The sequence below is a fragment of the Lepisosteus platostomus genome, chromosome 5, assembly GCF_059453375.1.
Source record: "Lepisosteus platostomus isolate fLepPlt1 chromosome 5, fLepPlt1.hap1, whole genome shotgun sequence".
NCBI lineage: Eukaryota > Metazoa > Chordata > Actinopteri > Semionotiformes > Lepisosteidae > Lepisosteus > Lepisosteus platostomus.
The window spans coordinates 29,181,538-29,205,266 of record NC_142615.1 but is presented as its reverse complement, the minus strand read 5'-3'; the positions used below and the strand labels follow the sequence as shown (position 1 = coordinate 29,205,266).

The following is a 23,729-nucleotide window of genomic DNA, read 5'->3' as shown; positions in this document are numbered from 1 at the left end:
ATGATGTTTACATGGGAATCACAGGAAGTGAGACACAGGGTGGGCAACTAATCTTCTGCTTTAGAGAAAAAGTAACAAGGACTGACATTTTGCAAAGTTATTAAAAGACCTTGATAGAGAAATGTGGCAGTGAATGAATCTCCAGTTCAAACTTAAATGGAGACGCACGTGTTTTCAAGGTAAATTTATTCCTGCTCCCAAACCAATATGGTGCAGTGATATCTGAAAATGGTACTGTCACTGCATGTGAGTCACGTATTCCAGCTGTCAGCCTACAATACCATGTTCAACCAATGCTAGAAATATTAATGTGTAATAGAGGAGCAAGAGAGGCGTAGTCGGTAGAGCTGACGACGCTTAAGTTCAGAATTGTGGATTCAAAGGTCGTTTGTGTCCTTTCTGATTACTCTAATCTTTTAGTAGGACAGTGCAAGCAGCACGTGATAGCATCATCAGTCACTAGCTACATCAGGAAATGTGCTGACAATGTCACACTCACAAAAGAAATAAGAACTTTTCCTAACTAGAAACCATCGATGAATAGTGAGGTTCGCACCCTAATCAAAGCAAGGGATGCAGCATTCAAATCCGGCAATAACTCAGAACTAAGATCAGCCAGGATCAATCTTAACAATGGTATTAAACATGCAAAAAACACGCTCAAACAAGAATTAGAGGTACACTTCACCACTAATGACCCAAGGCGTATGTGGCAAGGTATACAGGCCCTCACAGACTACAAGAGGAAGAACATCTGTGCAACTGCCCATGATGCCTCCCTGCCTAACGAGCTCAACACCTTCTATGCTCGGTTTGAAGCCAACAACACAGAACCAGTCATCAGAACTGCACCCTCCGCAGCTGACCAGCTGCTCTCACTGTCTGCAGATGAGGTGAGGAGATCTCTGCTAAAAGTGAACACACGCAAGGCTGCAGGACCCGACAGCATACCCAGTCGCGTCCTTAGAGCCTGCGCCAATCAATATGATGCAGTCTTACCCACTGCATCACTGACTACATAAACTTCTGTGTTGACAGTGTAGTGCCCACCAGGAAAGTGCGCTGCTTCTCCAATAATAAACCCTGTGTCACCAGTGATCTGAAGGCCATCCTAAATAGGAAAAAGAGGGCTTTCCAGGCAGGTGACAAGGAGAAGCTGAAGCGAGCACAGAAAGAGCTGAAGGTGAGAGTTAGGGAGAGCAAGGTGGCTTATGGGAGGAAAATGGAGGACAGGCTGAGGGAGAGCAATGTGAGAGAAGTGTGGAATGGCATGAGGAAGATCTCCGGATACAAGTTGTCCGGCGGCCAACAGAGTGAGGGAGGCCTGGAGAGGGCCAATGAGCTGAATCTTTTCTTTAACAGATTCGATACAGGGTCCACTGTCCATTCACCTCACAGGCCTTCACCCCAGATACCCTCTTCATGTCCTCAGTCACCCCATCATGTGATCCCTCCTACTCCTACTCCATCTTCCCCTGCCCTCCTCGGCTTATCCATCACAGCTGACCAGGTCAGAAGGGAGTTGAGGAGACTCCATGCAGGGAAGGCAGCGGGTCCTGATGGTGTCAGCTCCAGGGTGCTAAAGATCTGCGCAGACCAACTGGGTTCAGTGCTGCAGTATATCTTCAACCTCAGCCTGAGATTAGAAAAGGTTCCGGTGCTCTGGAAGACATCTTGCCTGGTGCCAGTACCCAAAAAGGGGCACCCTAAAGTCTTGAATGACTACAGACCAGTGGCACTTACATCACACCTAATGAAAACTCTGGAAAGGCTTGTACTGGACCACCTCAGAACCCTGGTGAGTACAGCACTGGACTCCCTGCAGTTCACCTAACGGTCACACCTGGGAGTGGAGGATGCAGTCATCTATCTGCTACACAGAGCTAACTCTCACCTGGAGAAGACGGGGAGCATTGTGAGAGTTATGTTCTTTGACTTCTCCACCGCCTTTAACACCATCCATCCACCTTTACTGAGAGATAAGCTAAGGGTGGTGCAGGTGGACACTCCCCTGCTGTCCTGGATTATAGACTATCTGACCTGCAGGCCACAGTATGTATGGCTACAGAGCTGTGTGTCCGAACAGATTGTTAGCAGTACTGGGGCTCCACAGGGGACTGTCCTTGCTCCATTCCTGTTCACCTTTTACACCACTGACTTCAGGTACAACTCTGAGACATGTCACCTGCAGAAGTTTTCAGATGACTCTGCAATTGTGGGGTGTATTAGAGAGGGGAGGGAGGAGGAATATAAGAGCTTGATTACTAATTTTGTGGAGTGGTGTCATCTTAACCACCTCCAGCTTAACACCAGCAAGACCAAAGAAATGATCAAGTAATAGGTTTATTCCATGCTGAAAAAAAGAAGAAAGAGAACACAACGTTTCGGCCGTGGAGCCTTCTTCAGGTGTGAGAGAGACAGGGCAGTAGGCAAAGGTAAAGTAGCGGGAGAACAAAGGTTGGGAGGGAGGAGGAGTGAGAGGCGGGAGCAGGGGACAGAAAGAGAGGCCAATCAAGAGGTGTGAAGTCAGAGTGGGTGCAGAGAGGTGTGAAATGAAACTTCCAATGAATGGAGAAAATTTAAAAGAACAGTAATCTGTCATTAAGGGAAGGGAGAATGTGTGATCCTAACTGCAGAATAATTTTAGTTTCGGTGGTCTTTCTGATGTATGAGTTCGGAAAACCGTCTTTGAGAACACAGACGGAGAGATTAGTGTGGTCGTGGCCGTAAGAGGTGAAATGAGAAACAATGGGCCTGGAGAGATCTTTAATCTTCACAGCCCTGACGTGTTCTCTGAAGCGGTCTCCGAGTCTCCTTCCTGTTTCTCCAATATAGATGGCTGGGCATTTACTGCAAGAGATACAGTAAATAAGGTTGCTGGAGGTACAAGATGCTGTCTGGGTGATCCGGAATTGTCCTGAGGGGCCTTGAATGAGTGTGGTGGTGGCTGTGTACTTGCAGGTGATACAGCGAGCTCTGTTGCAAGGGAAAGTGCCTGGTGTGGATGGTTGTTGAGGGCGGTCAAGGGAGCTGTGAACAAGGAGGTTACCAACTTCCACCCGTCCCTCAAATATACGGTTAACATATCTTCCACCACTCTTCCGTTTCTAGACATCCACTTGTCTATCAACTACCCCCGACTGTCCACTTCAGTTTATTACAAACCCACGGATTCACACAGCTACCTCCTGTACAGCTCATTTCACCCCAACCACACTAAAAACTCTCTTCCTTTTTCACAGTTCCTTAGGTTACGACGACTATGCAGCGACGACATCGACCGAGGACCTCACCGAGGACCTCAAATGGTCTCTCAACACCACCTGTCTGATCAAGAAAGCGCAACAGCGCCTGTACTTCCTAAGACAGTTGAAGAAGGCTAAGATATGTCTACAGAAAGCACACTGACAGGCTGCAGGTGTTTCTAAATCGAGGCTGATCTGCTCAGGAGTAAGTACAAACACCTGAGCGTTTACTGTTTGAAGACCGTATTTTGTCAAAATACTTCTGCTTCTTAATTTCAGGTAATTGTAACGAACAGTTCTTTCCGGACATTATGCGGACGACACAGTCCGACGGAGTGGGGAAACATTGGGGAAATGTCATGCAGGAAAACGGGGCAGAAGACAGGGGGCGTGTCCAAGGTGCGCTGGTGCACGGGGGAGGTGTGGCCGAGGCGAACGATCCAAGAGTAATCCATAGAGTATCCAAAACGCAAGGGTAAGTCCAAAACCAGGAGATCCATCCGACGAAGGAATTAAAAACCACGAAGGCCGGGTCGGAACCGGCGGACGGGGAATAGGAACGGGAACCGAGGTTAAAACCTTAACGGGACCAGGCGCTTCCTGGTCCCGGACTCGCACGATATGGAAATCAGATGCAGAGCCCGGAAGAGCGTCAGCGCCTGGCTTTTAAGGTGGGAAGGGAATGGGAAACAGGTGCAGAGAATGAAGTCTTTAGTGAAAGGGCTGGAGCACCCTTAAGGAGGGGGGACTATAGTCGTGACAGTACGCCCCTCCTTTTCAGGGCAGCTCCGAAGCCCTAAGAAAAAAAAAGGGAGAAAAAAAAAAACGATGGAATCCGGGCTGCCAGGGTGCCGTCCGCGGGGTCCAGGTGTAGGCTCTGCATTCTGTAACGAACAGTTCTTTCCGGACCCTATGCGGACGACACAGTCCGACGGAGTGGGGAAACATTGGGGAAATGTCATGCAGGAAAACGGGGCAGAAGACAGGGGGCGTGTCCAAGGTGCGCTGGTGCACGGGGGAGGTGTGGCCGAGGCGAACGATCCAAGAGTAATCCATAGAGTATCCAAAACGCAAGGGTAAGTCCAAAACCAGGAGATCCATCCGACGAAGGAATTAAAAACCACGAAGGCCGGGTCGGAACCGGCGGACGGGGAACAGGAACGGGAACCGAGGTTAAAACCTTAACGGGACCAGGCGCTTCCTGGTCCCGGACTCGCACGATATGGAAATCAGATGCAGAGCCCGGAAGAGCGTCAGCGCCTGGCTTTTAAGGTGGGAAGGGAATGGGAAACAGGTGCAGAGAATGAAGTCTTTAGTGAAAGGGCTGGAGCACCCTTAAGGAGGGGGGACTATAGTCGTGACAGTAATGGTATTGAGACGGGGCAAAGTACTCTAGCCCTTGTACAACTTTGATCGCTGATTAGAGCTTTAAGTTACGGCAGCAGGAGTAGCAGTAATGGCAAGAGCATATTTGGAGTTCAGAATTTCTCATTTCTTATGCAGGGCCATCGACTCGGAAAGCACTGCCAAGTGCAATAAGGAATTGCGGCTTCAGATCGCTTTAACTGAGAGCTGCCTTGGTCTGTTCATGTTGCCTAAATGCTTTGAATTGCTGGCATTTTCTGCAAGCATTCCTTTTTGAGGTTTCATAAAATTCCTTACATTTGAGACAACACTAAAATATTTCATTTGGGTCGCCTAATTCATAGTGCAAACTGTATCTGCATGGGAATCCTGTGGCACATGTAGCCGTTTGTTATTCTGTCACAATTTAGTGTGAAGCACAAAAGCCAGCTGGATAAATCTCTTACATGTAATTTATAATGGCCTTTCAACTAAAAGCCCGTGCAGGGATCAGACCCCAGCTGTTGGTTCGAGTTAGCCTCTGCAACATGCAGATGAAAAAGTATCCGATGCTTCTTCATTATATACACAGTGAGCAATATTTGTGAGCCTACTGCCCCCAGGTCTTGCAGAAATGAGGTGAGGAGGGTATGTTCATTAAAAGGCTCGCAGTATCCATGGGTGGGCTCAAACCACCACGCTTTCAGTTAACAGCCAAGCCACAAAGACTCAAATACAGCTTAACACTTCTCGGTCTCATTGAAATTGCTACACTCAATTTCCGGAGATTTTTTTAATTTTTTTAAAGGAAAAGAACCAACAGCGGCCAAGATCTGCAAGATTTTTTTAATTCTATACAGTGATTTCTAAAGGTTAACCTGTGAAAATATGAGTTCTGACGAGAAGGGATGGACATACAAGGTCATCAGGCTTGCAGAATTGGAGGCACGGTGAGGGATGCAGGTCCAGCAGCAGCAGAACCCGAACAGTATTAATAAACTCTGATGTGATTTGAACTTCCTGATGTTAAGTCAGACATGCTACCATTACACCACAAATTGATCACATACAAAACCTTATTCTCATAAAGAACATGTCACCTACACAGTCACTGTGAAACTGGTATTAGGAAACGTTTCTTAATATTTCTTTTGATAAGCATGCAAGTAAATTTCATCATTACCTATGGAATTTCTCGCCAGTGTGGAGCTCGAATTCGCAACCTTGAGATTTAGAGTTTAAGAGTCACAGAAAAGTTCGGGCTGCTCTTCAACTTACTAACATTAAACTCATGGAAGTGCTCCTCTGTAAGGCAGTTTTATTGGATCGGTTATGTGGGATGGCACAATTCTAAGATCGTATCCAGTACACGCATGGTTTCCCCTGCTTCTCTCAAATAACATAGACGAAGGAAGCTCTCTTGTCTTGGGCAACTGTTACCCGGTTTCAAAGTTCTATGGGTGCCAGCTAACTCTCTAGCAAGCACACTATAAAGACAGGAATTACACTTTGCTCGTGTCACGCACAGAATGCTGAGGCTACATGCTTCGGTATTATCTAGTCTCACCTCATATGGTGAGGATTCGTGGTTTATTTTAAAAAGAGCACTGCAAACACCGTAAGCAGTGCAAGACATTTGATTAAAGACATCTCATTTCTGTCCTTTGGCTGACATTGGAACATTGACTGGTGCATTTTTGTTAGTATCGCAGTCGCTCAGGGCGCGTTACTTATAAAGCAGTACACAGCGGAGTCATGCCGAGGGTTGTGAGCTCAAGATTTAAGTGGAACACTGTCCTCTATGTCTTTCGCTGCTTAAAGCAACTGTTGACTTTACTTGCGTAGTTCTTACTCTTTTCTCTCCTATACAGCTGTATTAATGCCTGTGTCCACATGAAAGTTATTGCTGCTCCTAAACCAAAGTACTGCAGCCTCATCTGATACTGATACTGATACTGTCAGTGCGCGTGGACTACGTGTTCCTTGAAGTTAGCCTACTACCCCATGTTCAGCCACTGCTAGTCTGCAAGTGTTAGTCCTCCAGTACAGGAGAAAAGGAACACCAAACCAGCTTAGAAACAGCACACATGTAAAACGTTACAAGCGATGAGGATGGAATTCGAACCCACTTGTGATCTTTCCCTGTACTCAAGGGTAATTTTCCCCTTCCACTTACCATTTCACTGTTTTCCTTGGGAGATATCAAGCAACCAAGCCTGTTGTGTGCTTCAGAGGTGGGTGTAGAGGACATCTTCTTTTACACAGAAAGCACATTGAGATCCTTGGACATGAAAAGTGCCAGATTCTTATCCTCTCTTAGTGTTGATGCTGCAATCGCATTTAAAGGAGGCAACTTGCTCGGCAAGCAGGCTCAGGGCACACCAAACACAGATGTCTCAAGTCAGTTGAGATGTGTCCAAGAGGATGTAAAAGGACAGCACTTTGCCAGCACCATGTCTTAGTTGGTTAAAGTGCTTTTCTAGGAAACTGGAGATCCTGGGTCCAATTCCCAGCAGTGCCTTTCGTCCTGTCATACCATACAGATTTTATCCTTATGGGCAATCACAAATGGCTTGATTTAGTTAAATGCAAGTGTTCATTTCCTTTCTGCAACATCTTGTTTTTCAAGAAATCCATAAATCTTGCAAAAGGGGAAATACAAATCATGCTTATCAAATTATATCTCATAGAGCTCTAAGAGCAAAGATTTAAAAAGCTCTACTCCCGAAAACAATTCAGCATGAAGAATATACTGTGCAATGTCTTCTTAATGCACCGCACATTCTGGGTTTATGTATTCATTTATTTTTATGTAAACATATTACTTACTTTGTAGTACTTGCATTAATAGTATTATTTTGTATATTGATGTTTATATGGATTGATTTATAAATATGTACATTTGTGTGGGATCTACATGTGGACAGAGCTCTAACACACCTATTCTTGATGTGCAATATATGTCTTGTTTAGATATCTTGTTTGCATGTTTGTACATGTTGTGTGAGTAACCTAAATCTAATTCCTTGCATGTTAAAACTCATTTGGCCAATAGGTTGATATACTGTCTGCCATTCTTTATATTTAATTTTTATTGCACTTTTAACTGATTCTACTTATTATATTACTGTTATAATATTACATTTATTATATTTACACTGTGCTTGATTGTGCTTAATAAAAGTACTTAAAGTGGACACGTGGAATCGAACCTGAGCCCTTTTGTGTCTCGTTGTTCTCTGCGCCACTGGAGCACCTCCCTTTATTTAGCCTCTTCCCCCGAGTATAAGATTGCTCCCCCTCCTCCAAGGTCAGCTCTGAACACTCTTCTGGCTTAACTGCTAACAAGCGAGTGACTTTTGCAAACTGTGGATTTTGAACTTTTTTCTATTAACTGTGAGCCAGCACCATGAAACAGTAGCTAAACGTCTCTAATCGGCAGAAAAGTAAATGTACTTCCTCTTTGTTGTAATACTGTAGTGTTAATCATGTATTGATGCATTTTATTAATTCATGACACAGGCAAATATCCGACAAAGCGATAACTATTAATTTAATGTGATTAAGAATACCCGATCTTAAGTCTATGACTAACTGGTTTAAAGTAAACTTGCTATTACACCATGTTAGCTGAAAGCTGATGACTTTTTTCAGTTACCTTGCTGTTGACCTGCTGTTGACCTGCTGTCGATAGCAGTTGAACCACCAAACTTTTTATCAATTGTATGATACATGGAAAAGTGAGCTCTGGAATTAAGGAGAATGGGGAACATGAGGCGTTATGCACTATCTCAAGAAGAAACTTTAAAACGGCAGAGGAACATTGTAGCACTGCGAGAGCATTGGGATTTAAATGTATAAACTGGGCTCTCTATGAACACAAGCAAACAGTTCTCACTCAAGAGAGGTTCGGTAATATAAAACACCTAGAGCTGCCAGGGATGGAACCCAGAATCTCATACATGTGAAGCATGTGCTGTACTACTGAGCAACACCCTCATCGCCTTGACTTGAAGACGCAGAACATTAATGTTTCACTGATAAAAGTGGCACAACTGACATTGAAATTTAGGGCACACTGATTTGCACGGACTCAAAAGTCATCTCCGTAGACGTCCTTCCCGGCATAACGCTGAAAGTGACAAACAGCGTTTGTGTTGAGAAGATGAAACAAAGCTTTTATTTCTGCCTTGATGTTAAAGCTGGCAATGTAACTTGCAACGCATTGCTCAGTTTATTGAGAAACTGTCAAAACACACTTACACCCATTGGATTCCAAATCAGTAGAAGCAGTTTTAACACAGAAACAGCTGGTAAGGATCAGATTCAAACCACACATCCTAGAGCCTTAATCCAGTGCCTTAGGCCGTTCAGCCACGCTACCCTCTACGTGCTACCCCTGCGCCACGAGGTCACACAGAACAGTCAGAAAAAAAATCAGCGTTCCGAGAAAAGATTTTTTATTTCATTCTCTCCTGTGAGGAGCACCTTCCAGACCACAGAGAGCAGACACACCATTTCCACTAATGTCTTCACTACATCTACAGATCTGACCCCCGTACAGCCCCAAAATTCCTGGACAGTCAATTGATACTGATCATGTTCTGCTGCTGCCTAACCCGCAGCCCTCACCATACAGTAAAATACTTCCGAAGGTGTGCTATGCGCAAGGATTTAACAAGCTCAACCCCTGCCTACGGTTCGGAACGAAGAAACAGAACATTAATGTTTCACAGACAGAAGCAGCACGCCACCACAGCAAGCTGATTGATGGAGCACTATGATATTCATTGACTCAAAAGCGATTTGGGCAAAATTTGTTCCCTACGTAAAGTTGAAGGTGCTAAACAGCATTTCTGTTGAGAAGACAAAAAAACTCCTTCTGCCTTGATGTTAAGGTCAACTTTCTTTAATAATGTTGCTCTCACTCTTCCAGGAGATGAACAAATGTACTTCATAACTCTAAAGCCAGAAATTGTCAGTGATGGGATACAAACCCATGAGCCAGAAGGGACTATAACCTTAACCCAGCACCTTAGACCACTCAGCCATACTACCTACGGTACTGTGTCTCTTCGTCACATTACTTGCTCCGAGAAAGCTGGTGTTTTTAGCACTTGCTGTCCGACCTAGTGGCGTTTTGACTGTGGAAGCGACTGCACCTGCTTTTTCCCGAGATGCATCCTTTCTCATGGTGAAATCGTTACTTCTTTAGCACCTGTGGGAATAGTTCTTCTGACATCTGGTATAGTGCCCTTGACGTCATTTTATTCTTAAAACAGCACACATTCTGAAATCTCTTTTTTTACTTTTTATTTGAACAACAAAACTAGATACAATAAAAACAAGAGCACATATAATGTATATATAACATAGTCAGGGACACAAACTATAATAATTACACTTTATGAAAAAAAGATTAAACAAGGCAATTAAAAACAACAGCCGTAAAGCTTTCATGTACTTACATTTCAAAATCGTCTGCAAATAAAGTCTTTACATCTATTTTGAACTGTTCAAGCATAGGACTCTTCCCAGATAATTTCACCTTATGTATATCTCATTTCGAAATGAAGCCTATATCTCCTCTTTTAGAAAATCTTTAGGTTGTGTATTGTACAATGCATAAACACTATTCTAATCGTGGACTGTAGATCTTTGCTATAGTTCAGCTGAATTCGAGTGATCCAGCAATCATACTGGATTTGACTGAGATTCTGAAATGTCTCTTTCAAAGGTATTCGGGCATCAAAATCAGTGATTGGAAGGTAGGAAGTTTCAGATCACTTTGCTATTATAGATTCAAGCAAACCTGAATAGATTTAAAGAAATCCAGTAAAATTGCTGCACAGATCTACAATATATAATTAGAACACTATCATTTAGATATATCTTAAACACAGTTGAACATAACACAATGAATGCGTTTAACTTCACTTTTACTTCAACGGCCATTACACAATTCGTTCAAAGATGAGCCATCTTCAATCTCACACTAGCTTACTCCAGGGAGTGTCTCAAAATTACTAGACTAACTAAAACACAAGGGAGTGTGTTAAAATTACCCATCATGATAGTTCTGTTTATGCTGCCTTAATGCTTTGAATTGGTGATGTTTTGAGCAATCAGGTCTTGGGGCAAAGTGGTGGCTCTTTGGCTAAGGAGCTGCACCTGTGGCTAGAAAGTTGCTGGTTCAAATCTTGCAGCTGGCGGAGGAATCCTCCCCCATTAGGCCCCTAAGCAAGGCCCTTATCCCCAACTGCTCCAGGGGTGCTATACAATGGCTGACCTGCACTCTGACCCCAAGCTTCCATGTGTCTCATAGAGAGCAAGCTTGGGTATGTAGAAAAGACAAATTCATAATGTAGGAAATTGTATATGGCTAATAAAGTGATATCTTATATTCCTTTTTCTAGTTCCATGAAATTCCTCACATTTGAGCCTTTTTGTCAAGGAAAAAAAAAATCGCTGGCAGCCAGCAGTATTTCTTCCTAACTTATAAGCAAGATTTGTATTTTATTTTCCCGAAGTTGTATGCATTTCTTGAAGATGAAAACCAACTTGTTACAGAAAAGAAAGGTACACTTACTTGCATTACCTGTATATTAAACTGTAGTACTGTATTTTTTTTCAGCACATTCGTAAGAGTGAAAATCAAAGGCAATTCCTGCCTCTACCATAACTATAAATAATATTCAAACTGCGGTGTTGTGCAGCTTCTGAACTCTTATACATGTTTAATTTCAAGAATGCTGCAGCAACAGCACTTACTGTAGATGTGGTCAAATGGTTAAAGTGATAAACTTGAAATCCTTTGGGGTCTCCCTATGAAGGTTTAAATTCTGCCGACTACGGCAACCTCCTCATGGGGTTGTGTGCACAAAAAAGGAGAAGCACCCTTTCTCTTTTCCTTATACTTTTAAAATGCTAAATCACTTGGACCCGCTACCTTGGAAATCAATTCTTCAGTGCCTACGAACTACATTGAGCAGCTAGAAACAAATAACAATAATAATAATAATTGCTTACACTTATAGAGCACTTTTCTGGACACTCCACTCAAAGTGCTTTACAGGTAATAGGGACTCCCCTCCACCACCACCAATGTGCAGCATCCACCTGGATGATGCGACAGCAGCCATAATGCACCAGAACGCTCACCACACATCAGCTATTAGTGGGGAGGAGAGCAGAGTAATGAAGCCAATTCATAGACGGGTATTATTAGGAGGCCATGATTGATAAGGGCCAATGGGAAATTTGGCCAGGACGGTTACACCCCTACTCTTTTCAAGAAACGCCCTGGGATTTTTTTTAATGACCACAGAGAGTCAGGACCTCAGTTTTACATCTCTTCCGAAGGACGGCGCCTGTTTACAGTATAGTGTCCCCATCACTATACTGGGGCATTAGGACCCACATGGACCGCAGGGTGAGTGCCCCTTGCTGGCCCCACTAACACCTCTTCCAGCAGCAACCTTAGTTTTTTCCAGGAGGTCTCTCATCCAGGTACTGACCAGGCTCACACCTGCTTGCTTCAGTGGGTTGCCAGGTGTGAGTTGCAGGGTGATATGGCTGCTGACAATGCATTTTGTGTCCACGTGTCTTGTGTCCTTCCAGCCTTTGAAAACCTTATTAAAAAAATCAGGAGGAAACAACTCCCTAGGTGTTTGTAGTGCACAAGAAGAAGCAGTGATGATAGCAGAGGAGGAGTGAGGATGGCACAGATGAAAACACACTTCCATGGGCTCCTCTGGAAGGAATAAAAATAAAAGCCGAAACCAAAACAGTAGCAGCTGCAAGAGGAAATGCCTCCTAACACCAATCAAGTGCTCCTTGTTAGTACAGTGATGAGTATCTACACATGTGGGAAACCGGGGTTCGATTCCCCACCAGGAAGTGGTAGCTTTTCTCCAATCCCATCTCTCATATGGTGTGTGTGAGAGCTTATGTAATTTTCGTTTCCCATCATTTTCTGAGGGCTGCTCCAAAGGGGCACCCTGTCAACTGCTAAATACATTTGAAAATCTGCCTCTGTGCTTGATTAGTTTTTTTTTGTCTAAAAAGTTCAATATTGATCATAATCTCCAGCGAACAAAAACTGGGCAAAAGATGCAAGATGCTACACAGGTATCTGTTCTGTGGTGGTTAGGATATATTCGTACCAGATACCAAGAGGAATCGCTTCACTCCTAAAAAGCAAGAGCTGAAACAGGAAAGGAATGGGACATTTTGTATGTTCTTTTACCTACATTGTAGTGCCTTTCTCACTTGTATGCTACCAGAAAGACCATAGAGCAAGCTCTTCATCATGAATTGGATTCAAACCCAGGCCTCCCCTATAACACCAGTATTAAAATGTGTCAGCATTTATATCCCATATTCTTTGTGGAGTGAATGTTGTATTTGAGAGAAAAGCAAAGATGCTCACTAAAGTAGGGATGACAAAGGTTCCGGCTACGCAGGAACTGTGAATCATATTCATACGAGGTCGTCAGAAAATAATGTTTAATTGCATTTAGTTACGTAGCTGTTAAAGAATATATATATATTCCTTGTCCTCTCTGGGTTAAAAAAAATTAGCATTGAAAAAAAATGCTAAAATATGGAATTATAGTCACTAAAACCCTTTCCACAATGACTGCAGCTGAAAAGTCTCTCTCTGGTGTGATTAGGAAAGGTGCAGTGGCTCTGTGGCTAAGGATCTATGTCTGTGGGTGGAAGGTTGCCGGTTCAAATTCCACGGATGGCAGAGGAATCCTACTCTGTTGGACCCTTAACCTCAAGTGCTCCAGGGGTGCTGGACAAAGGATGGTCCTGCGGTCTAACCCCCAGCATCTCCCTAGTTGTGGGCCTCATGGTGAGCACGTTGTGAGAGACAAATTCCTGATATAAAAAACTGTATATGGCCAATAAAGTGATCTTATCTTATGTGCTGGTGATGTCTTAAGGTGATTCAGTCACTAAAACTCTTCCCCAGGCTGACTGCAACAAAATGGTCTCTCTCCTGTGTGAATGCGCTGGTGTGTTTGTAAGTGGTTTATCCGACTAAAACTCTTCCCACACTGACTGCAGCTGAACGGTCTCTCTCCTGTGTGAATACGCTGGTGGGCTCTTAAGACACTTGAGTCACTAAAGCTCTTCCCACACTGACTGCAACAAAATGGTCTCTCGCCTGTGTGAATGCGCTGGTGTGTTTGTAAGTGGCTTATCCGACTAAAACTCTTCCCACATTGACTGCAGCTGAATGGTCTCTCTCCTGTGTGAATGCGCTGATGGGCTCTTAAGTTACTTGATAGACGAAAACATTTCCCACACTGACTGCAGCTGAACGGCCTCTCTCCTGTGTGAATACGCTGGTGTTTTTTTAAGTCATGTGATTCACTAAAACTCTTCCCACACTGACTACAGCTGAATGGTTTCTCTCCTGTGTGAATGCGCTGGTGGGCTCTTAAGTTACTGGATTTAATAAAACTCTTCCCACACTGACTGCAGCTGAACGGTCTCTTTCCTGTGTGAATGTGTTGGTGGGCTCTTAAGGTACTTGAATCACTAAAACTCTTCCCACACTGACTGCAGCTAAATGGTCTCTCTCCTGTGTGAATGTGCTGGTGTGTTTGTAAGTGGCTAAACCGAATAAAATCCTTCCCACACTGGCTGCAGCTGAACGGTCTCTCTCCTGTGTGAATGCGCTGGTGGGCTCTTAAGGTACTTGAATGACTAAAACTCTTCTCACACAGACTACAGCTGAACGGTCTCTCTCCTGTGTGAATGCGTTGGTGGACTATTAAGTTACTTGACTTAATAAAACTCTTCCCACACTTACTGCAGCTGAATGGTTTCTCTCCTGTGTGAATGTGCTGGTGGGCTATTAAAGCACTTGAGTCTGTAAAACTCTTCCCACACTGACTGCAGCTGAATGGTGTCTCTCCTGTGTGAATGTGCTGATGTCTTTTTAAGTGACTTGACTGACTAAAACTCCTACCACACTCACTGCAGCTGAATGGTCTCTCTCCTGTGTGAATGCGCTGGTGGGCTCTTAAGGCACTTAAGTCTCTAAAACTTTTCCCACAGTGACAGCAGCTGAATGGTCTATCTCCCGTGTGAATGCGCTGGTGTCTTTTTAAGTGACTTGACTGACTAAAACATCTGCTACACTCACTGCAGCTGAATGTACTCTCTCCTGTGTGAATGTGCTGGTGGGCTCTTAAAGCACTTGAGTCTTTACAACTCTTCCCACACTGACTGCAGCTGAAAGGTTTCTCTCCTGTGCAAAAGGTTTTTGAAATGCTAGACTGACAGAAATGCTGCTCTTCTTTGTCCACTCCATCTGAGGAAGGCCTTGAGTGATTCTTTCTCATCCTCTGATTGTGCTGTCTCTTATTTTGCAAATGCTCCATGGAATGGTCTTGCTCTGTGTGCTGAAACTGATATTTGTTTTCTCCATTATGCCCCTCAGTGTGCTGCTCAGCAGTGTGAATCACCTGGGGCTCCTTCCCCTGCTCTGCGGGGTCAATCAACTGGGGCTCCATGTCCTGCTCTGTAAGATTAAACTCACTCAGTTCTTCGAGTTCTTGTACAGAGACGCAGTCAAGTTCATCACAATGTTCTGCAATATTCTTCGTATCCAGATGATTAATCTTCTCTGTAAATATTAAGAACCCAAGTGTCTCACTCTCAGGTTCTATCTTCATGCTGTGCAGATCCTCGACACTCTGTCTGCTCTCTGTGTACTTCTCACTGAGTTTCTCTTTCCCTTCTGCAGCAGTGAGCTTTGTCTCCTGCATCAGACTGGAGCCCCACTCCTCCTCACTGTGCTGCTGTTCAAGAGGAGCCCTTTCCCTAGCTTCACAGAGAACACTGGCCTCTGAGCCTGAAAACACAGGACAAAAGGACAAGATCTTTATCATAATAACAATAAGCTTAATTTTATATAGCATCTTCAAAGGTGGCTGTATAGTATGGGAAAGAAAGATGTTCTGTAAATGTGTTGCACATGTGGGTCAAATGTCAAGCCTGAGTCAAATATCATGCCCAAGTTTTTCAATTTAGACTGCAGCTCAAGTACAGAACCATCTACAGATAGGTTTACAGCATTGGTTTTACAAAGTTGATGGGGGTGCCAATAAGCATGACTTCAGTCTTGTCACAGGTAATATGAAGGAAATTTTGAGTTACATAGGTTTTTATGTCCAAGATACAATTTGATAGAATAGAGAAAGCCACATCAGTGTCAGGTTAGGTATGGTTGTATATTTGTGTCTCATCAGCATAGAAATGATAGTTGAGGCCATATTACCTTAAAAGCTGACCAAGTGGACACATCCAGTACAGATCCAGCCATTCAAAACACTTGGGAGTCAAAACGTGGTGGGTGTGGCGCATGATACCTCATTATGCCGCTTGCAAATTGAAATATGATAACAGTATCCGGAGACACCTTGTAAAACTGCCAGGTGGAGCTAATAAAGCTTAACATATCTTGTACAGCATTTGAGCCATCACCAGAAAATGTCCAGTTTTGAATCCCGGTCACTGCTGAGGGACAATCTAAGTTGTATACTCTTTAGACTTTTAATAATTTTAAACTGTGTATTACAGCATGTTAATCATTAAACATTAAAAAGGCGGTACATTTTATAAAAGCAAGATTGATCAGTTAGACAAAAGTACACAACCTTACACCTTCATCATAAATATTTTAATTATGCATTGTAGATTAAACCAACCCAGGGATGCCAAATAATGTAGGGAAAACCGGTTCAGGGACGCCAAATATGTAATGTTAGTGGCTCTCTGAAGGCACCAGTTCTGTAGGGTTTGGGCATTTACTGAGACAATTATTAATTGTAGCAGTAAATCACAAAGTTGATTCTTTTGATGGCTTTAGAATCCAACCATGCGACATAACTCAAACAACGCGCACACACAGGTACTAATACACGAGGATACATTTATTAATACATAGAATATGCATGTAAACCTAACAGATCTTATCGAGAGGGTTATCAGAATACAAAGGTATATATTCAATCAGTTACAAAGTGTTACACATATCAAGAGGACATACGTTCAGTATATCATTCATTTAGACCGTTTCGTAAATGAACTTGGTTATAACTTCTACATTAGATACTCGAAACAAGTACATAACTCTTAGGAATTAAATTGATATCAACTGGTTTGGATAACAATTGAATTCTCGAGCTGTAATGCAGTGAAGTTGAATACTCATCCAATCTTTGGGGATTCAGATCTCCTGCGGGCACAAAGAAACAGTTGCAGGCTGTTGCTGTCCAATCCGCACTCTCTGGCTCCGTGCCAGGCTGTGCTGTGCGGCTTGCGACGGTGCGCTGCTGATGCTCATTGTTGGCATTAACTAGCAAAGTTTGTGCACAGGAGAAAAGATGACTGTGGGTCCCAGCAAGTCAGGAAGAGGACCGGTTCGTTCCTGATGAAGAGCTAGTTCTGAATAGTAATTCAGCTGTCCACAGTTCCGACCTGTTCACGAGGCCTGCTGCTGGTTACTCTCTGGCAACCTCCACTCTAGACTCTTAGAACAAAGGAAAGTTCTGGCACTCGGACACACTGGCCGTTCCGTGGTTGTCCGGGCTGAGTCTCAGGATGGTCAGAAGGTTTGCTGCGAGAATGTCCTGCCCTTGGGAGCCTTCTGCTCCTAGGCCGTCCTGCCCTGGAATTCTCCTTTGAATTCCCTTTAGAACAGTCCACAGAATCCTCTCCAGAATCTTACTGAATCTTGTTGAATCTGAATCTGAATCTGAATCTGAATCTGAATCTCAATCTGAATCTGAATCTGAATCTCAATCTCACAGGCTCTCTGTGTTGCCTGTTTTTACCTGGAGGAACTTCAGCTCATTGATTGGCTGAAAGTTCCATGGGCATCAGAGTCCCACGTGGGTTACTCGGCCCTACCAGTCCCTGATTGGTTGATCAAGGTGAGATATGAGTCACTTACTCCTGACACTTAGTAATGCAGTCCAGATGTCCAACTGGCACTCCCTAGACAGATAGGCGCCAATGGATGACCATTGATCATGATAGCCAGGCTTAGCTAAGTGCATCCCCCTTTGGGAGCTGTCCTTGGACCTTAAATCACCTTGCATGAATGGTTTCTCTGTGGCTGCACCACAGAGATGAACAGAGAAATGGGGCCTCATTTGGGAAGCTCAGAAACACTTAATTCTGCCTTATTAATAAGCCTCACCGCTACAGCATAAATATTTTATGCATCAAAGTCTTTAACTTGGTAACTTACATGGGTTCTGGTTTTTACGTGCTTGTTCTAACATTATTATACTTATATTCTGTACTTCATAAAAAGTCATAACGTTTTATCCTTTTCTAAGAATATGTACTGTAGTAAGAACACCACTTGCTGTTACTGTAAAAAATAAAAGTTGTACTGATTTAATACCACTTGATAGTAATATTATTATGGAGCTGTTTAACTAAGCAGCTAAAATATTTCAGAAACATATTTTGGACATTTTGACATTTGTTTTTTTTTCAAGCTTGTATTGTTCTTCTAGTGGTAATGGAGAACACACTGTACAGTATGTTGAAACTGTACCATGACAGTGAAGACGTGTTACACCTTAAGTAAATAAGCCAGTGTCTGTTGTTTACTATGCTGAGATGAGGTTGTTTAACTCTACCAAAATTATTCTGTACACTGAAGAGATATAGAGCAAACACGTTGTGCATCGCCTCATACACTTGCTCCAATTTTGATGCAATATGGAAGATGTTATTAATAGTATTAATAATGAATGACCTTGGACAGGTTGTTTCGGATAATACCCCACCTGTCTGAAGGGTGCACAGTAAAGCCCGACATGGTTTGTGTATCAGGGCCAGGAGGGTTGAAATAGAGAGGTTTCTGATTGTACCCCACCCATATGAAGGGTGCACAGTAAAGCCTGACGTGGTTTGTGTATCAAGGCCAGGCGGATTGAGATAGAGGGGTTTCAGATAATACCCCACCCGTCTGAAGACGGAAACACGCAGTAAAGCCAAATGGGAGTGCGTAGGTCTGGGAAAATTAGTTGGTGTAAAGACAAGTTAACTGAGGTTTCTGACTGGGTGTCAGAGAAAAAGAAGCTGAAAGAGGAGAAACTTAAAAAGAAATATGGCCTCTCCGAAGGTACCCTGACGGAGCCCGAGTGTAAAAAGGTCTACGTATATTGGAATAAAAACAAACAAACCGAAATTTGGCTGATTCTAGGAGAACACCTTAGGTGTAGACAAACCAGTAGTGAATAAAGAGAATGGGACAAGGTACAGAAGTCCTTAACAGAGAAACTAAAAGCTATGGCAGAATGGGTTGATACCCTGACCGAAGAAAGATATAAGCTGCAAAGCGAAGTAGAGACAAAAGACACTAAAAAAGCAGACAAAAATAAAAGGGAGGGGGAGGGCAATAAGCCTCCCAAATTATATCCAGATTTGACACCATTGCAAGCAGGGAACCCCTGGGATAAACATCCCGACTGGCTGTATGGGGACCAGGGATCTGATTGGGATGACACATGGTATGAAAGGGACAGAGAAGGGGTGAACCTGTTTCCTGCACAAGCAAAACTGAACTCAAAGGGAGCCAAGGGTAGACAAAAAAGTCCAGAAAGGGATAGTAATACAGGCAAGGAGGGTAAGAAAAATTAGAATATACCCAGATATAAAGCCAAACCAGAAGATATTGATTGATGGGCCAAAGAAGTTCCCCACCCTAAAGCAGGGATGCAACAGACCTGGAGTGCTCTTCAAGAGTTAAAAGATATGTATGGCATAAAACCCGTGGAGGCAGCAATGATTTTAAAGAGAGTGGGGGAAGAGACGGGCTGGGCAGTTGTGTGAGATATATGGAATTAACAGTGAGGCCACAGGGTGGGAGGTAATATTGAAAAATCAATATCCTCCTAAAGCAGACTGGAAGAAAGTGACAACCTGTCAGTAGAAAGAATGAGGATGTATCAGATTTTACTGAACGGTTTATCACTTTATGGATCGAATATTCCGGGTTGGCAGACAAGAAAGTAGTAAATAAAACAGATTAACACGGGAGGGTTGAAACCTGATATCGCTAAGACCATTATGTTAAGTTGCCCGGACCTTAAGGAGAAAGAGGAGCAATTTGAGATGCTCACTAGAGAAGCCCATAAAATTGAAAGAAATATGTTTGCTAAAGTATGAGCCATGCAAATGGAACGGGCAACTTAATAGTAACGTCTAAGGGAAAATGGGGACAGGAAGGTAGTGGCGTTATATGCTTCTATTGTAACCAGCCAGGACATACGATCAGGCGCTGTCCCAAGAAAAAAGCTCTCTGAGCTTAACACAAAATTTAGGGAAAAAAGGGAACTGATGCTCCAATGTACAGTTAATGATGTTCCAGTACTGATGTGGGATACAGGAGCTCAGATATTGTGTTTCAGCTAGAACAGCAGATGTCAAGTGCAATATTCTGTAAGGCATTTAGAGGCCACTGGGGTGGGGGGGGGCAAAGGGTTAGCTTAAAAGAAACACGAGCTGTCACCATCCGTATGGGAAATGATGTACAGTATCAGTTCTCCATGTCAATTGCACGGGATATCATTATTGGTACAGGGCAATCAGGTACAGGTCAATATATGGTCCTTACAAAAGGACGAAGTGAATGGGCATGCTATTTGGTCAGAAGATAAGGATGAATGTGGGCTTTTGGTCATGCCCCCAGTCACGTTCACAGGTAAGCAGCCACCCTATACAAGACCGCTCCAGATTAGCCCTGAAGCTAAAGTAAGCATTAGGCCAGTAGTGCAGAAATTAATGGAACAGGGCATCATTAGACCTGCAGTAGACGCAATAGTCCCACATGGCCTGTAAAAAAGGAAAGCTCACTGTAAATTACCAGGAAGCAAATAAATATATTGAGAAATTGACACCCTAAGTGGCTGACCCTTCTACTCTTTTTCAGTTGCTGCAGCCAGAACACAATGTTTTCTCAGTCATAGACATGGCTAATGGTTTCTGGTCTGTACCATTAATCCCTGACGTTCAAGATTTGTTTGCCTTCGTGGTAGATGGGGAGCAATACACCTGGACGAGGTTGCCTCAGGGATTCCATAACAGCCCCACTGTATATCATATGGCATTGAGGCAACACCTCCGGGAATTGCCCCCACTGGAATCTGGTTATACAATATGTAGACGACATATGGGTGGCCTCTCTTGATGAGGAAACTCATAAACAGGAGCTGTTATTAATATTGGATCATTTGGCTAATAAAGGGCATAAAGCTAGCCTCGAGAAAGCCCAAACATGCCTAGACACAGTAGTGTATTTAGGACAAAAAAATCAGTAAAAGGAAAGAGGAAACTCACAAAAAAGCAGGCACAGGCCATACGCCTGTATGCCTCCCCCCCGAAAACTGTCAAGGAATTGAGGACCTTCTTGGGCATGTGTAAATTTCAATAGGACATGGGTAGACTCCTTTGCTGAAAGAGCGCAGGCTCTCACTGATCTACTACAAGGAGGGGTGCGTTCAGATGACCCTATTTTATTAAATTCAGAGGCTGAGGTAGCCTTTACTGATTTGAATCAAGCTCTTTTACAGGCTCCAGCACTGGGTTTTCTACAACAGGAGAGGCCTTTCTACTTGTATGTAAGTGAGCGCAATGGACGGCTGTTCTGACTCAGGACCATGACTTGGCTGGTGGGATACTATTCAGGAGAATTGGAAACTGTAGCTAAAGGGTGGGGCCCTTGCTTGAGGGCTGTTCAGGCTGTCTGTTTAGCCGTACAAGCCGTCAACAGCATAGTCCTGGATCAGCAGTTGACTGTATGTTGCTATCCCTTAGCAGGGTTAGCCAGGTGAGCACTAGCCGATGGGCTAAGCGGCAGGTGTTGCTAGAAGCCCCCAATGTGGTAGAAGAAAGGGAGGGCTCCCTCAACCCAGCCTCCCTAATGCCTGATCCAAGTGACCAATTCCTCTTAGAACATGAATGTGAGGATTGGATTGTAGGAGATAATATGTCTGATATTTCAGAGCAAGCCCTCGAAAATGCTGATCTTGTGCTATATACAGATGGTTTTTGCTTTATGCATGAGGGGGGGAAAAAGAGACAGCTGGGCTGTGGTCTCTGACACCCAGCTAGTGTGCTCAGACATTTTAGCAGGGGGGAAGTCCGCACAGCAGGCAGAACTGAAAGCGCTCATAGAAGCTTGTAAATATGCTAAAGGTCAAACTGTTACAATTTATACGGATTCACGGTATGCATTTGGGGTATGCCATGATTTTGGGAGATTGTGGAGAAAGGGATTTTCTCACAGCTACTGGGACACCAGTTAAAAATACTGGGTTGGTAGCAGAATTGTTAGAAGTACTGGCCCCCCCAAAACAGATTGCAGTTGTTAAATATAAAGGATACAACAAAGAGGACTCAGCTGTGGCTAAAGGCAATGGCCATGCTGACACAGCAGCCAAACAAGCAGCCTGTACAAGACAGACAATTACAGCACATACAGACAGAGGCACCCAAAGAGGAAAACTGGGCCTGGCTCGAAAAAAGGAATCGGGCTAGGATCTGATGGATTATGGCTACATCAGAGCACTGGAAGGCTAGCATGTCCTAGGCCTCTGATGCCTTTTGTTGCCAGATATATTCTGTGGGACATGTGGGAGTTACGCAAATGTCCCAGTGCTTTATGCAGCACTGGGTAGGGATAGATTTCATTAAATATGCTAGGGACGTGGTCGAGAGATGCAAAATTCCACAGCTGACCAGGTGAAGGTGCCCCAGCGGAAGCAACCTGCTCCAGAAGGGCCATTTTTGCATTGGCAAATCGACTACAGCACCCTACCTGAGTGTAAAGGAAAGACTGTTTTTTTGGTCATGGTAGACCTTTTCTCCTGATGGGTTGAGGCCTTCCCTGTCAAGAGAGCTACAGCTTCTGTCACTGAGAAATACCTAGTGACTGAAATTATATCCAGATGGGGGTTGCTGTGCCAAATAGACGCTGATCAAAGCACACATTTTACTGGGAAAGTGTGCCAGGAAGTTGAAAAGTTATTATGAATCAAATGGGACTTGCATTGCCCCCATCATCCCCAGTCCAGTCTAAAAGCTACCAGTCTGAAGGACTGTCATGGGTAGAGGCGCTTCAGCCAGTCCTGTGCAGCATACGGGCAGGGGCCAATCGAATTATGGGTTTAAGCCCGTTTGAAATTGTGACAGGGCGTCCTATGAGGTTGCCTGGGTCCCGAGATCTGACTAAGGGGAATATGAGTTTATTAACTGATTGTCTGTTGCAGTATGTGGAGCTTTTGACGGCAGCAGTCCAACAAGCCAGGGAGCAAGTGCTGGACGCCTGGGGCCCCCCTGTTGAAGGTGGACGGGACTTGATACCCGGGGAGTGGGTCTGGATCAAGAGGATACCATCCAGCCAAAGTGGGAGGGTCCCTTTCAGGTGCTGCTGACCACCAACTCAGCGGTCAAGGCCAAGGGCAAAGATCAGAGGATTCTTGCTTCACACTGTCGACAAGCAGGTCCTCCGGAAAATAATTGAGACAATGAAAACTGCTATCAATGTCCTGTCTTCTCTCCCTCCTCTACAGGGATATCCTGCAACAACGCTTAGAGCATCGACTGGACGATGGGAAAAACTCAAATAGAAGCTCCTGTTAGGTGTGCCTAGCAATTCCTAGATATATGAGGGGGGGGGATTTCCTCTCATGCCTACATTCTACGACTTGTCAGATTATCTAGGAGCCATCTTACGGATGAATGACATTAGTAATACTTGCTGGTGGGGCTGTAATAATACAAACAACAATTGTACGTTTAAAGGTTGGCTAACAGATAAAAAAAAGTGTATACTGATTTTTCCAACCTTTACTTACCAAATGTGTGGCAAAATAATAGTTGGTGGAATAGGAAGCCACCTTATCTGAAATTAAGTGGGACGTTTAATGGATCAATATGTTTCAATCACATAGGAGAGAACGAATCACAGACATTAGGAGTTAGCCGTAATCACACCATTAACGTTAATTCTTCCCACCAGGCTTTCCAGTGGCCTCAGAAAGGGATAATTGTAAGGAATGGTAGTGAGGCTAACTTTAGCCCAACTTTCCGATTTCA

The 23,729-nt window shown here is 43.9% G+C and overlaps 1 protein-coding gene across 1 annotated transcript in view; it reads right to left on the bottom strand.

Annotated features, from left to right (window-relative positions):
• Positions 1-9,885: 9,885 nt before the first annotated feature.
• LOC148665502 (uncharacterized) overlaps positions 9,886-23,729 on the bottom strand; it is a 35,636-nt gene continuing 21,792 nt past the window's right edge. Inside the window, exon 2 of the mRNA XM_088631622.1 lies at positions 9,886-15,462. Within this exon, the coding sequence (XP_088487748.1) occupies positions 13,553-15,462 (1,910 nt within the window). The 3' untranslated portion in view covers positions 9,886-13,552. The remainder of the gene's footprint in view (positions 15,463-23,729) is intronic.